The sequence below is a fragment of the Agrilus planipennis genome, unplaced genomic scaffold, assembly GCF_000699045.2.
Source record: "Agrilus planipennis isolate EAB-ADULT unplaced genomic scaffold, Apla_2.0 scaffold224, whole genome shotgun sequence".
NCBI lineage: Eukaryota > Metazoa > Arthropoda > Insecta > Coleoptera > Buprestidae > Agrilus > Agrilus planipennis.
Window position 1 is genome coordinate 247,454 of NW_020439296.1, and position 13,990 is coordinate 261,443.

General features: G+C 31.5%; 2 protein-coding genes across 9 annotated transcripts; one reads left to right on the forward strand and one right to left on the reverse strand.

Annotated features, from left to right (window-relative positions):
- Positions 1 to 61: 61 nt before the first annotated feature.
- Positions 62 to 12,552, reverse strand: LOC108739556. 8 transcript variants are annotated; one of them, XM_018473507.2, is made up of 10 exons: positions 7,536 to 8,618; positions 6,833 to 7,068; positions 6,124 to 6,306; positions 5,714 to 5,818; positions 4,677 to 4,772; positions 3,630 to 4,593; positions 2,785 to 3,542; positions 1,792 to 2,267; positions 669 to 1,108; positions 62 to 227 (listed from the first exon to the last, which is right to left on the reverse strand). In XM_018473507.2, exons 1-9 carry the CDS (start codon positions 7,956 to 7,958, stop codon positions 687 to 689), a joined length of 3,663 nt encoding a protein of 1,220 aa, XP_018329009.1. In that variant the 5' UTR covers positions 7,959 to 8,618; the 3' UTR covers positions 62 to 227; positions 669 to 686. The 8 variants fall into 8 exon arrangements, with proteins under 8 accessions (XP_018329009.1, XP_018329012.1, XP_018329013.1 ...); XM_018473510.2 differs by lacking the exons at positions 62 to 227; positions 6,833 to 7,068; positions 7,536 to 8,618 and adding exons at positions 8,640 to 8,950; positions 12,129 to 12,552 and having other exon boundaries at positions 613 to 1,108; XM_018473511.2 differs by lacking the exons at positions 62 to 227; positions 6,833 to 7,068; positions 7,536 to 8,618 and adding exons at positions 8,640 to 8,950; positions 11,860 to 11,965 and having other exon boundaries at positions 613 to 1,108.
- On the forward strand, positions 9,082 to 11,342 carry LOC108739557 (jerky protein homolog-like). Its single transcript, XM_018473513.1, has 2 exons — positions 9,082 to 10,328; positions 10,392 to 11,342. Exons 1-2 carry the CDS (start codon positions 10,168 to 10,170, stop codon positions 11,335 to 11,337), a joined length of 1,107 nt encoding a protein of 368 aa, XP_018329015.1. The 5' UTR covers positions 9,082 to 10,167; the 3' UTR covers positions 11,338 to 11,342.
- Positions 12,553 to 13,990: the final 1,438 nt, after the last annotated feature.

The window sequence follows — 13,990 nt, forward strand, 5'->3', positions numbered from 1 at the left end:
TCCATTAATATATGTCTATGCTAATCATGGACATATATTAATGGACGTGCCTTATCCGTATGTCGTTGTAATAACTGGTAAACAGAGGAAACGTCATGTTATTTTACTTTTACCCAAATCAGTGTCGTCATCTTTTCAATTTCAATTTCCCCACCGAATGGAAGTCTTCCACTTACTCTCCATAAACTGATGTTATCTTCCCCAGATTTTCCTCACACACTATCATCCTAAAATTTACTTATCAATTAAAAATTTATTAATAATAATTAGATTATTATCATACTGTTATGAATAAGATAGATAAATATATTATATTCCTCATGCTGTACCTATAAAAGTCTAATGGTGTAAAACAATGAGCTAATTATTAAATTTAAGGTAGTTTATTACACCGCAATAACTATTTATTAAATTGTATGAATAAAATTGGTTAAGATATAAAGGTACTTGTTTGAATGTGTATGTTCATCAAAATTGAAAAAACATTTATTAAACTAACTAAATATCAACTGGTTGTAACGAATTATTTTCAAGGAAATTATAAACAACATCGACTTCTTAAATTAACGTAACAGTCATAAATCAAAAATTATTCTCAAAATAAATTCAAACTGATATTAATAAATTGTATTTTTAGTAACTTATTTATTCAGAACGTTGGAGCTTACAATTAGATCTTCCATACTTCATCCTGCATTTATAACATTCTCTTCTACATCAACTTGTTCTTCCTTAATAATGTTGTTGCTGTGCCTAACTGTCATATGTCTACTTTTTACTTTATTGTTGATAAAAGTCATATTGCAAATCTCGCATTTGATGACCTTTTTAAAGGTTTTTACCGTTTCCACTAACTGCCTGGTCGTTTGCTCTTGCATCACATTAATTTGTTTTGCGGTATGCTTTTCATTCATATGTCTCTTCTTACTTGCCATACGTAAGAAAGATGCTTTGCATATTCCGCACTTATGCGGTTTGGTATTAGATTGAATTCCTTCATGTTGAACATTTCGATTAATCTTTTGATCATCTGTTGAATGAGTGCGCAAGTGTCGTTTGAGTGTCGACCTGGTCAGAAAGACCTTCGTGCATATTTTGCAGATAAAATCTGAAACAGTATGGTAAGGTAGATAAAATGACGCATTGTAAATTAATTTATAATTATGTACGTATTACTAGATAAGCGATGGAAGGTAAATACTGAAAATAATTTTTAAAGGGCTTCCAAATCTAGTAGAAATAATCGAGAAAATTTTCGAACATTCCACTCTACAATAGACAAATTGAATAAGTGAATAAGAACGTAGCAACTAGTATTTGCATACATTTTTTTTTTTTCGTATAATGAAAATCTCCTGTGAATTATGTATATAAAATCAAGAGCATTCGTTTTTATTGTACTTTGAGAAAACATGTAAGGTACAGAAACATATTAATTGTAAGATCGTCAAGTAAGAATGCCTTGGAAAAATATAGCGTGTGACTTCACCGAGACCAGCACGTCTAATCTAAATGAGCCTTTAAGAATTAAATCGAAAATATGAATAAGTAGGCATTGACCTGTTAATTCAGAACAGTAAACTAATAAATTTTGCTATGCATAAATCGTAGTAGAAATACACAATACTGCTCAGTTGGTATACGGGAGGCCCTCAGTTGAAGTAATGATTTTTTTTCTTAATTTGTGCATTTATTTTTTACTCATTTGTTTTGACGATTTAATACAATTTGAGAGCCGAAATTAATAGAACGGAAAGCGTAACATCTGCCTGCTCTATTATGATTACAAACCTTTTTTTTTGTGACCCCATGAGTGCTTCTGCAAGGCTGTGGGAGTTCTAAACTTCATGCCACATACGGTACAAATATAGATCTCTTCTTTAACAACCTCCCCGTTGCACTTATTGCATCGTCGTCTGCGCCATGTCCACCAATCCCAGCCGTGCGTGATCCTATGTACTTTATAGCTACGATTCGGCACTAATCTTGCACAATATAGACATACGGTGGCATCATCAGTCTTGTGGATATTCGTATGTTTCGTTGCTTGAAAGCTGTCTTTAAACCTCATTAGACAGTCGGGACAATTGTTGCTGTTGTGAATGCTGTCCTTGTGAATCAAGACGTCAATATGAGATCGAAAAACGCACTGACATAAGTCACATGTTCGTGTTTCGATTCCATCTACGAAATTTCTTTCAGGTCCTGCAGCATACAATGAGCACCGCCTTCGAACGTGCTTTCTTAAACGCTTCGCACAGGGAAACCTACAAAAAATTATATATTTATAAATTCAGAATCAATTAAAAGAAAGAACAAACATAATAAATAACTAAAATTGTTTCCCTTTTAAAAAATTTGTGTTCTTAGCAAGGCTTTTTACTTGTAATGTATTAACAACGATCGCATACATTACGAATCATGTTAATTCTTGATTAAATAACGATTAAGCTTCTAAATGTGAAAGCACAGAATAGAAATTCAACTGCCCATTAAAAGATTGATTAAAATAAATATGTATATAAAATAGAGATAATACTTGTGATAAATAACAGATAAAAGTATTTAAATAATAATACAAATGAAGACTTATTAANATTATCTATATTTCATAAAAAATTAAAATTTTTGTATTTTTATCCCACATATAAGACTGTACATACAATTACTTCTCTTTAATAGGTAATCACTACTCTTTCTGTAAACAGAATTACGTTATAAAATTGTTAATCGTTGATTACAATTAATTAAAAAGTAATCTCACTTTTTTAAAAATTAATTTACCATTGGAAACATCGTAAACATCGTGAGGTAATGTATTTCTCCTTAGCAAATTCGCGTCTTAGTTGAGTATCTGGTAATTGAAATATATCACGAGGTATATTAGCTCTACAAAAGCATATTTTTGGTTTTTTACTAGTATTTAAATCATCATCCGAATCTTCTTTTTCACTATCAATTATCTGTTGTAGAGGCGGTTCATACTGATTTTCATTTATTTTCTTAATGTGACTGTTCTTTAGTTGAGATTCGCGTATTTCCACTTTATTTTCTCTTTCTTGTTCAATTTGGGATCCTTTATTTACTATTGATTTGATGACAAGATTTGGGATTTTCATTGTATTTCTTTCGTTTTGTTTTCCTTTATTTTCATCATCACTTATCAAGTCGATATCAATAACTTCTGACTGCATATTCTCATATGAAATTAATTTGTCCGTTGAATTTGAGTGATTTTCCTTCTCGTTCTGTTGGTAAGGTACAAGTACTCTCTGAAAACAGGGTGTGGAATTTTCAACAACAGAAATGTTCTCTACCGATTTAGTCTCATCGGTTTTTTGAAGATTACTAGATTTAGCATATGTTCGTAAAACTTTTTCAGGAGGTATTTGCATCGGAACGGGATCATCGATATCTTCTGAACGAGTGTTTTGGATGAGTTTTTTGTAAGCTTTTCTAACCCTATTTCTAAGCCTTAGAGCCACGTTCATATCCTTTATGCATTGTGCACATGCACGAAGAGGTAAAGTTAGATCAGAAATCTAAACAAAAAGAACATTAAAAAATAAATCTAAATATGATAATATATTTAGTAATGTTTTCGTATTGAAATTAATAAAGCGACTTACATTAACATCAACGATTTCTTTAATGAATGGCGCCATTGGTTGAATATTGTATGTGGGTGAAGTGGAAAGAGCGCAAAGAACGCATATTAGTTCAAGAGGTGATGATTTACACTTCAAATAGATCGGTTCAGATTTTCTTACACTGTCCACGATACTCATTTTATCAGAATTTTTAATCACTGTAATGCCTTGTCCCACTTTATGCATAATATTTGGCTGATGTTCGGATTGCATATCAGTTTCATCGAGCTCAATCACTTCTGTATTGCTGTACGTTACATCTTGCCTTTGTTTTTCTACATCGGACGTACTAGGTAAAGTTATGAGTGGTAGTGTGTTTTCGTTTTCTCTATTAACTTGGTTATCAATTTTCACTGGGATCTGTTTTCCTATTTCATTAGAATCACTAACCTCTGAACCCTCAAAATTTTGATTTAGGGGTTTAGCTTTCAATAGGCAACTGTTTACAAGTACGCTATCAATGCTTGGCTTAATAATTTTCAGTGGAGGTTTTTTGACAGCATACTGTTTTATCTCGCTTGGGGGTGCTCGAACTAAAGAAGACGGGGTTTTTAAAACAGCCAACAATGCTTCACTGCGAGGGACTTTTCTTAATTTCAACGGTACTGTCGGAGGCATTGACTGCACAAGTGTTGGAACACTGTTAGTTAAAGTACGGATATCGCGTACTGAGATAAGTGATTTGAAAGATGGTGACTCTCTTACTATTGGTTCAGTAGTTTGTAAAGGATCGACAGTATTTTCTTCGAAAGAAGATTGTTCAATGATAGGTGGTAATTGCGTTGCAATAAATAATTCCTGATGTGTTATCATCTGCTCATCATTAACAGGCTCATTTTCCTCCACTACATCCATTTCCAGTCCAATATCTATATCATTTTTTAGTTCTTGTTTGACATCTATTTCCACTTCTGTATCTATACATGCTTTCCACAACGGACTACTATAACAAAACATGAAATAATTTTAGTATCTCGGATATTATTCTACGTTAATTTTTAAAAAGAATTTCAAATTTCTTATTACTCCGCGGTTCTAAGTTTTTGTTTCATTTCTGCTTGAGAATACATGTTCTCTTCTTCATTTTTCATAGTCGGAAGTAAAAGCGGATGTACATCTTCTCTGAAAGAAAATGGTTTCTTTTCACTATATAAATTTATGAATATTAAAGATGAAAAATGATTAACAATTAAGTGTTGCCGCTAATTCAACATTATTTTGCTACAATTAATCTACAGATTAAAGTTTCATGTTTGATTTACTTTTCAGAGAAAAAAACCATTTAGTTCTTACAAAATAATTTAATTTATTTATTTTTGGTATTTTAACAAGTTCTTCGCCCCTATCATTCACTGTGAGCTCGAAACTGTTAGCACCATTGCTTCGATTGGTGGAAATTCATTTTTGTGAACAATTTGTTTAATCACTTTCTTTGTGTTAAAAATTGTTTGAAAAATAAATTTAAAGGAATTGTTTGTAAATAAGTATGCAACACATCGTACACTTCAGTGTAAGAAATTGCTGATACTAACTACGTAATACTACTTTGCCCTGTGCTGACAGCACTCATAATTTCTTTTATATATAATATGTATTACTTAATAATCAAAACTGAGGGTCTCAATTTATATTTTATTTTTTTTCATCTTTAGTGTAACTTAACATATATTATTTTCTCTTAATAACAACATACAACAAATCGCATCTTTATACTATTCTATCACCAATATTTTATAGAATGTGTATCTAACTCATGTTAAGAACAAGATTTAATCAAGCAAAGAAACAATAATTAATCAAATGAAACAAATGAATTGCATATACCGATATTTTAAATTAGTGTAAAAAATAAGCATGATTATTGTTAATTGATTTCATTGTACTTTTTTGAAATAAATCAAATACAAACAAGCTGTGTGGTGTCGTGGGACACTTGGTAGGAACGAAGTTTCTAATGTTATTCGACAAATATTAATTATTAATTTTGTTCAAGGTATTTTGTAAAAAAATACAAATAACCATAGCATATAATATAAAAAAATAAAAAATCATGAAAAACACACCTCATTATTGGTTGCTGAGTACTGCTCATTGACATTTCATCATCAATCGTGATAATATTTTCTTGTACCTCATCTTGTACATAGTCCGATTTGTGTTTTTTTGATCTAAAATAATAGTAGAAAAAATTAGTAATCAATTTTGAGATTTTTAAAAAATTATACATGTAGTATATAGTAAATAACCAACAATATACATATATACATAACTAATATGAATAATTGATATTTATTTTAATTATATAAACATGTAAATAATTTTAATTAATATACATAACTTTATTGATATAAACAATATTTCATATAAATAATTCAATTAGTTGATGTTAGTGTATAGAGTTAATATACTTACGATTAAATAATTAATATCTAATTGTGTTCTGAAAAGTTAATGGAATATGTGAATTTCTTACATTTGTGAAACATTGTCCTCCTTTTGTGATAAGAAAGCATGAAGCTGAGAACATTTTAATATACGGGGATACTGTTTCACTACTAAAGCCTGTTTCTTCGATACTTCATTGGCTTTATTTTTTAACCGCTGCCGATACTCTGCTTGATACTGCGCAGGTGTTTTTATTGGTGCTTGTTTTCTACTAAAATATAATAAAAATTATATACAGAGAGAAACAGTTTTAAATTAGTATAATTATAGACATGCATACAGAAACAAACATTCAACTTATGATTTCATACTGTGGCTTTATCAGTACTAGTAGGTTCTGAGTCATAAATAAGGTCTGAATGACTTGCATCTGGAATTTAGGGAGTCATTAATCCTGTCATGCGCATCCCAATGTTTAACATCATCTGCTGTTTTGTTAGCCCACGTTCTATTCACGGCCGATAAAATATATTTTTTTTATTTTACTTATTTTTTACCAATCATCACAGAGTGGTGAAAACATATATGGTCTCAGCACATTATAGTAAATATGCTATGCATCAATGTTTGCATATCTTAAGCACTGTTAAATAAACCTAACTAATCGACCTCTTCAGTCTTAATCTAGCTTCTTCACTAGTCCTGTGCTTTTGATTCATTTTAATTATTAGTATGTAAACTTGTGAGCATATCACAATATCAAAGATTAAAAAATTCTTAACTTTGACAACACATACCTACATTCGTCATATAAAGAAATAACATCCCACGCATGAAGATTTTCTTGTGAATTAGCTGGGTGTATAGCAACATTTTCTGGTTTGTCATATAAACTCGTCAATTTCATTTCGGCTGTATTTGGAATTAATTCATCATTAAAGCATGCAGTAAAAGATTTCCTTTTATCTTCCGTCATATTTAAATAATTATACACCTCAGCAATATGGAGTAAATGGTTGTGGTTAAATTTAATCTAGAATTGGATGATAGTAAAAAAATTACTATGGCATGCGAGCTATATGACAACCATGATTGAAAAACTAGTGTGTTACTGTAGTATAATTATATATTGCCACTGGTTGTTTGCCATTTAATGCATGAAACACAATGCATTTAAGTAAAATGTTTACATCAAAAGTGGAAAAATTCATATTTGAAATGAAATCCATAACAAGTGTTAAATTTCAACCCCTTCTGTCGCCGCGTCATATAGATTTCTTTTGTCATGTGTAATTATTCTTTATCTGAAGGGATTGTTCATTATTTTTTAAGCGATTTAAAATATTCCATCTCTAAGATAAAGAAAAAAACTTTCGTGTTAAGGATGCATTATGATTCAAGTTTAACAAGAGAAGTTATTAATAAAAGGGTCCAAATTTAATTTATCTACAAAATTATATGTTCACTAGATACCTTGTAGAAAAAAAATAAAATACTCACGTTTATTACAGCAGACAGACCGTTTTGCAAATTAATATCATTTCTAATAGTATACCTATTAATTTTCTTAATTTTTATATCAATAGATGCAGTACATCCTTTGCTTTTGACTTGAATATGACTACGACCTCTATCATTGTTACATATTTTGTTAAAATTGGAACGATGACAAACAAATAGTTTCCTATAAACCATCGTTTTTAAATGTGGCCCAGAATTTCTTATTATCCATTTGGTTTTGGTAACAGCACTAAATTGTTTGATCCAGGTATTACATTGTTCACTGCTGTCTGCTTCCTTTGCTACTCTATTTAGATCTGTTCTTACGCATATATCGAAATCTGATATACTATTAAATGCAGTAATAGTTAAAACATCATTATCGTGCAAATTTAAAAGTTTTCTCAGTCCATTTTCACACATTTTATTTAACTAATTACAAAGCAATTGTGACAGAGGCGCAACTTACAATCAGCTGCGATGCTGTGTTTGGGTATTTGTGCCTATGATTTGTGCATAGATTATCATAAACAAGATAAATTATTGTTGAATTTTGTGTCTGCTGTCGCCAACAGTAACAACCCTTTGTGTATCTATTATCTATGGTAACAACGATAACAACCAATGAAAATAAGTTACGTTGACATCAAAACACCATAGATTGCTGACACGCAGTATATTTTGAAGTATACGCTGCGGCCGCGTATGTTTTCAACACTAGGTGATGACCTATAAATATAGACGAAGCTTACCTGTATATATAAATATGTATTCACTATCAATTAATGGCCATTAAACTGATGTACGTAATAATTTTTTATGAATTACGCATCTTCTTTTGTTCAAAATTCCTAATTTAAATGAATTAGTCGGCAACTACGTGTTAAGGATTTTTTAAAGCTACCCCTGGGGTTTTGATTGGTAGTTTTTTTTTTCAAAATTAAATAAAAAACAACGCTTAATATAGAAAAGTACATAAAAAAAGAATTCCGTGTTGACTCGAATACTTGAGTTGGGAAACCACAAAAGTCATAAATACACAAGCCAAATAACTTAAAATACTAATTTACACTTGACTCCTGTATATCAGAACTATACACTTACTACATTGTTGGGACTTCTGCAGTATTAGCACTATTAATATGGCCGAGGCTTTTGAATTCTTTCGGTAGATTTTCTGTCGGTATAACACCTTCACGCAATCGTGTTTTATCAAGAATGTCCCCGGCGCGGAAGTGCCGGGAGCAAATTTTCGCTGAATTTGCATCGAACCTGTATTTTTGACAACACCTTTCTATCCATTTTTCACGAATACTTTTAATTCCCGGAAACGAAAAAAACTCTACATACGGATCATAAAATACGTTCCTTTTATTGTTGGTGCTTGAGCAATTTGCCACTACACAGTACAGCATCTAAAAGAAGAGAAAAAAAGTATGTGAAAATAAACATAACTAACTTTTCTTAAATTTAAAAAATAATAGTATATATTTACATTTTAACTTTCATTCATTGTACATATAAATATCCATGCATAAGCAAATATAATATAATTTTCCTAATCAGAATTAACTTCTCTCTTTTGACTATCAAATATGGCGACGACAAATAAGTCTTTTAGGGGTAGGTTTGTTTTGCGTATAGAAAATGAAAGAGAAAATGCATGGCTCAGTAATATGGATGTTCGGCTGTAAATGATGGCGGACTTCATTACTGGCTGAAGATACACCTTAATATTTTACTAATTTCTTTTGTTTAATTACTTTGGATCATAAAGTAGTAGGAAAAGGCAACACTCACGAAGTGAGATGATATAAGAAAACCACCCAGATGGAGGGGGAAACTTTTACCTACTACAATTTAACCTACCCTATTTAATATAACAAAACAAATTAACATAACCTAAGTTCAATACAATATGCTTGGTTATGGTATGTAAAACCCCCCCCCCTGGCTTCTCCTTCTTAGGTTAAGTTTGGTTCGGTTTTTCTTTCGTTTTTCCTCTATAGGCGCTAGTGTCGATTTTCTTAAGATACTTTTTGGGAAACTGACGTGTAATCGTATTAATTCTTTTAATTACCTTTTTTATTTTATTTTGAGAAGTGAGGAGAACTAGAGGACCTTTCAATGTGTTATACCTCGACCGACTATCCAGTCTTCAATTTTTCATACACCAGGGTAAACTTTAGAAAGTTACCCCCGGTGGGTAGTTGTCGAAAAGATATTTTTTATTGAGGACCATAAATAAATCGCCTGTACGTTCAAAGGCCAGTTACGGCTATTGTACAGACGTTTTATTTTTGTCCTCTAAAAAATACTAGTTTGTGTACACTACATACTTTAACTGCAAAATTTTACACTTCACAATATTTCTTTGTACTCCGTCTGTATTTTTGAGCAGTACTGTGTATAACAAGACTCACTGAATCCGTAAACGGGTTATTTTACCCTACCACATGCATTACCACTGCGCATCCATTTCACGCCAGAAAACAACCAACTTTTGTAACGCCCTAATCCGGATCAATCCGGATTATCATTCTGGACTAAACGAAAGTAAGCACGAGGCAGTACAACGTTGAAATATGCATATTAAGCACAGTCATAATCGTTTCCATTCAAAAAATTGAAAATGGCTACAAAAAGAGCGCATAAAACTCTAACACTTGCAGAAAAGTATAACATCTTGCAACAATTAGAGAACGGTGTAACTGGTAGGCAGTTAGCAAAAAAATATGGGATTGGTACCTCAACAATTTCTGATATTAAGAAGAATTCAGAAAAAATAAAAAGGTATGAAAATTTGAATATTTATTTATTTTTCATAAAAATAAAAATATCTGACAATACAAACAGGTATGTCGATAATTCCACATCTGATGGACTTTTTAAAAAAAAAACATTAAGAGAAGCGGAATTCCCGGAAATGGAAAATGAACTGTGCACATGGTTTAAAATGCAAAGAGACAAAGAAGTAGTCATATCATCCAATTTGTTGTCTGAAAAAGCGAAAGAACTTCACGAGAAACATTACGGAACCAATAAGTTCAAAGCAAGCCAAGGATGGTTAACGAACTTCAAAAAAAGACACAACATTCGGCAAGAAAAATTGGTCGATGAACACTCGACATCAGAGTCAGAGCAATTTCTTGAGAAATTAAGAGTCAAAATTAATGAATTAAAATTATTACCGAGTCAGATTTATGTCTTAGAAGGATCGGCATTGTTTTGGAAAATGCTTCCCTTCGGACCTGAATCGAACAAGGGAAGAATTAAGTTCTTGACGTGTACTAATATAGACGGTACTCATAAGCTGAAACTTACTGTCATTGGTAACGATAAATGCAAAACATTAAAAAATACATTAATTCCTATTGAATATCATACAGACGAAAACGGGAAGACGTTGTTATCTTTACTGCAAACATGGTTTCATACATCATTCATGGAACAAACAAAGCATTTTTTAATTAAGAACAATATAAATAGCATCAGGGCAATTTTAGTGACAACAAACCCCTTCGGACATGAATTAGAAACAATAATGACCGATAATGACGGCAAAATAGTAACAATGTTTCTTCCACAAAACTTCACAGATACAACGCAAACATCTGACCAAAATATAATTAGTTTAGTTAAATTACTTTACCGTAAAAATCTCTTAGTAAATATTTTATCTTTTGAAGACAACGACGTTTCCCAAAACTTAAAAAAAATTAACTTCAAAGACTGCATGTTTCATCTGGCCATTGCTTGGAATCAAATACCTGGCGACCATTTTTCGAAAGTCACAGGATGACGAGCTCTCCCTACACTTGACACGCGAACTCGATTATGATTCGGAATATGTGGCACTTTTGACTGCATTTAAAGACAAATCATCCAATTCGTCATTAAACCAAGAAAGAAAAGTGACCGAGATAATGGACATGTTGAAGTATATTGAAACCGAATTAGAATCAAACGAACAAACGACCATCGATGATGCAGACCGCTCTCTATTAGAAAATTGCGATGAATGTGACATCAAGGACGAAGAGATTCAATTAAAAGTACAAAACGAAGATGCAATTAATAGTTTTGATGTTTGTATTAAGTGGGCTGAACAAAATGGTGCTGAACTGAATGACTTAATAACCCTTAGATGTTTAAGATTAAAAGCCATGTATGAGAAGCAAAAGACTTTAAACCATTTCGATCAAATTATCTTTAAATTAGATTATTCTTAAAACTTATTGTAATTATTTACTAGGTACTAAACATGCGAATTCAATGTTAATATTAATATTATAACAATGAAAGGAATAAAGTGTCAGCTTACGGCTCTTACGGAGTACACCCTGTATATTTCTTGAGACGCAATTATTATGGTCTTCTAAAATTCTAATTACAACAATAAAACATAAGATAGTCCAAATTATTTACAACACCAATCTTCTATACAGCGAAAAAATTGTAACTTTACTAACTAATAAATTTTATTAAATAAAAAGCATTTCTAGAGTTTACAGCTTCTACACTAGATGACGGTCAAATGAAAATTAATGAATGTTAGGTTAATTTAATGCTAAAATTTTTATATGTACCAACCTTGTTATATTTCTGAAGAATCGGAAGCAAAATAGTTTCTTAATTTTAAGGTATCCCATACAATATTATTCACTGTTTGTGAATTTACTTATACGTGGTCTGTACATTTCGTATACACGAGCACAATCGCATTTTCACACGGTACTACGACACTACGACAAACAACACAACACAACACATGGTTTTTCGGCAAAGTCTCGCAATTTCAAAACTATCGATTGTATTGTTTTAATTTATTTGATTTCATTATTAACGGGAATTGTCTTGGATGAAATTTATACACAAAAATCTTCCGTTGGACATGTTCATTATCAGAAAAACAACACAAAACATTAACGACATCCCTATAGGCGATTTATAAACTATCATAGCTAACGATAAAAAAACATTTGCGTGTCGCTGCACGGCAATTTTGTAGAAAGGTAACTTGAAATGATTTGAACAGAATTCCACTAACGTTCATCATTAATGGCGCTATCTCTTAATCAGTAGTACTACTACAACTTCATTCTGAATTGTTCTGATCTTAACCTTAATTGTTACCATTATTATTACAACTCCGTTTTACTATTATTGAAATAATTTTATCCCATTAGAATATTGTTAACGAAATGCGAGTGCCCAATTTCAGAATTTTCCAAAATTCACTCCTGTCTCATTACCAAATAAATTTTTGTAATATTTTTTTTTATTACATTTGATATGATACTACCTTTTTCTTATTATTTTTTAACTTTGTTTTTTATTCGATTCTTTTATTATAGTTCCTTTATCCATGGTTAGCGCGAAAATAGCATAAAAATGTGGTCCTTTTCACAGATAACATTAGAATTGAACCTACTTAATGGCACGAATGGACGGCTTCATAGATAGCCTTGTACTTGCTTGTGCGCCACTGGAGCGTATTATTCTATTTGAGGTCAGTGTGGTACTCTTTTTGAAGTGAAAATTTCTTTAGAATCGTTGTGATTTGAAAGTCTATGAAACGAAAAAGCCACAGTAAAAAGAGACAGACACATAAATTCATAAGATTTAACGTGGGAGAAAATGAGATAGGAAGCATTATACAGTGTTTCTTATATCGTAGTTCTCTTTGTGCCCTACGTCGTACCCCCTCCACTCGTGTTTACCATCATAACAACTGTAGTACGTGTACGTATTATATATTTATAGAGTTTTTTCATCATTTTTATAATAAAATACTTCAAATATGCCGAAAACGAATGCAGAATATTGTCGCGATTATCAAAAAAAGAAAAGGAGAAACAAGATTAAAAAGACAGCAAAAAGTTCAACGGAACGTGTTCGCGAATTTCGTGCACGCCGAAAAGCGTTGTTGAATGTGAAAAATGATAGTTCTATTACGCATAATGATGATTTAACTATTCAAAATAGTGAAAGTGATCATAGTAAGTACTCAAATATTTTCTAATCAACAAATTTTGTCCTAATACGCACTGCCTGTACGTCAGATGAAAGACCAAAATTTTTGAAGGTTTCACTTCTACCACGTGAATTGCACACGTCTTTTTTCTGAAGTGAAACTTCTTTACGCACGGCAGGGTAAGCTCGTTTCATGCTAGTTCCTATGTACCGAAATCATGCAACGGATGTCCCCCCCTCTACTCGGTTACGTAGTCGAGTTCGTAGTGGGGATAGTAAAATTTAAATTCGTAGTGTACAAATAATACCATTAAACCAATTCCTTAACCCCTATCCCAGTACGTTTGTGTGTTTGAAGAAGTTTCACTTGCGTATTGTATAATTACGCGTTGTATTTTTTTTTAATTATGTTAAAACTTATAACCCATTTTGTTGTAGACATTTCAAAATTCTGAGTTAAAACTTTCTTAAAACACACA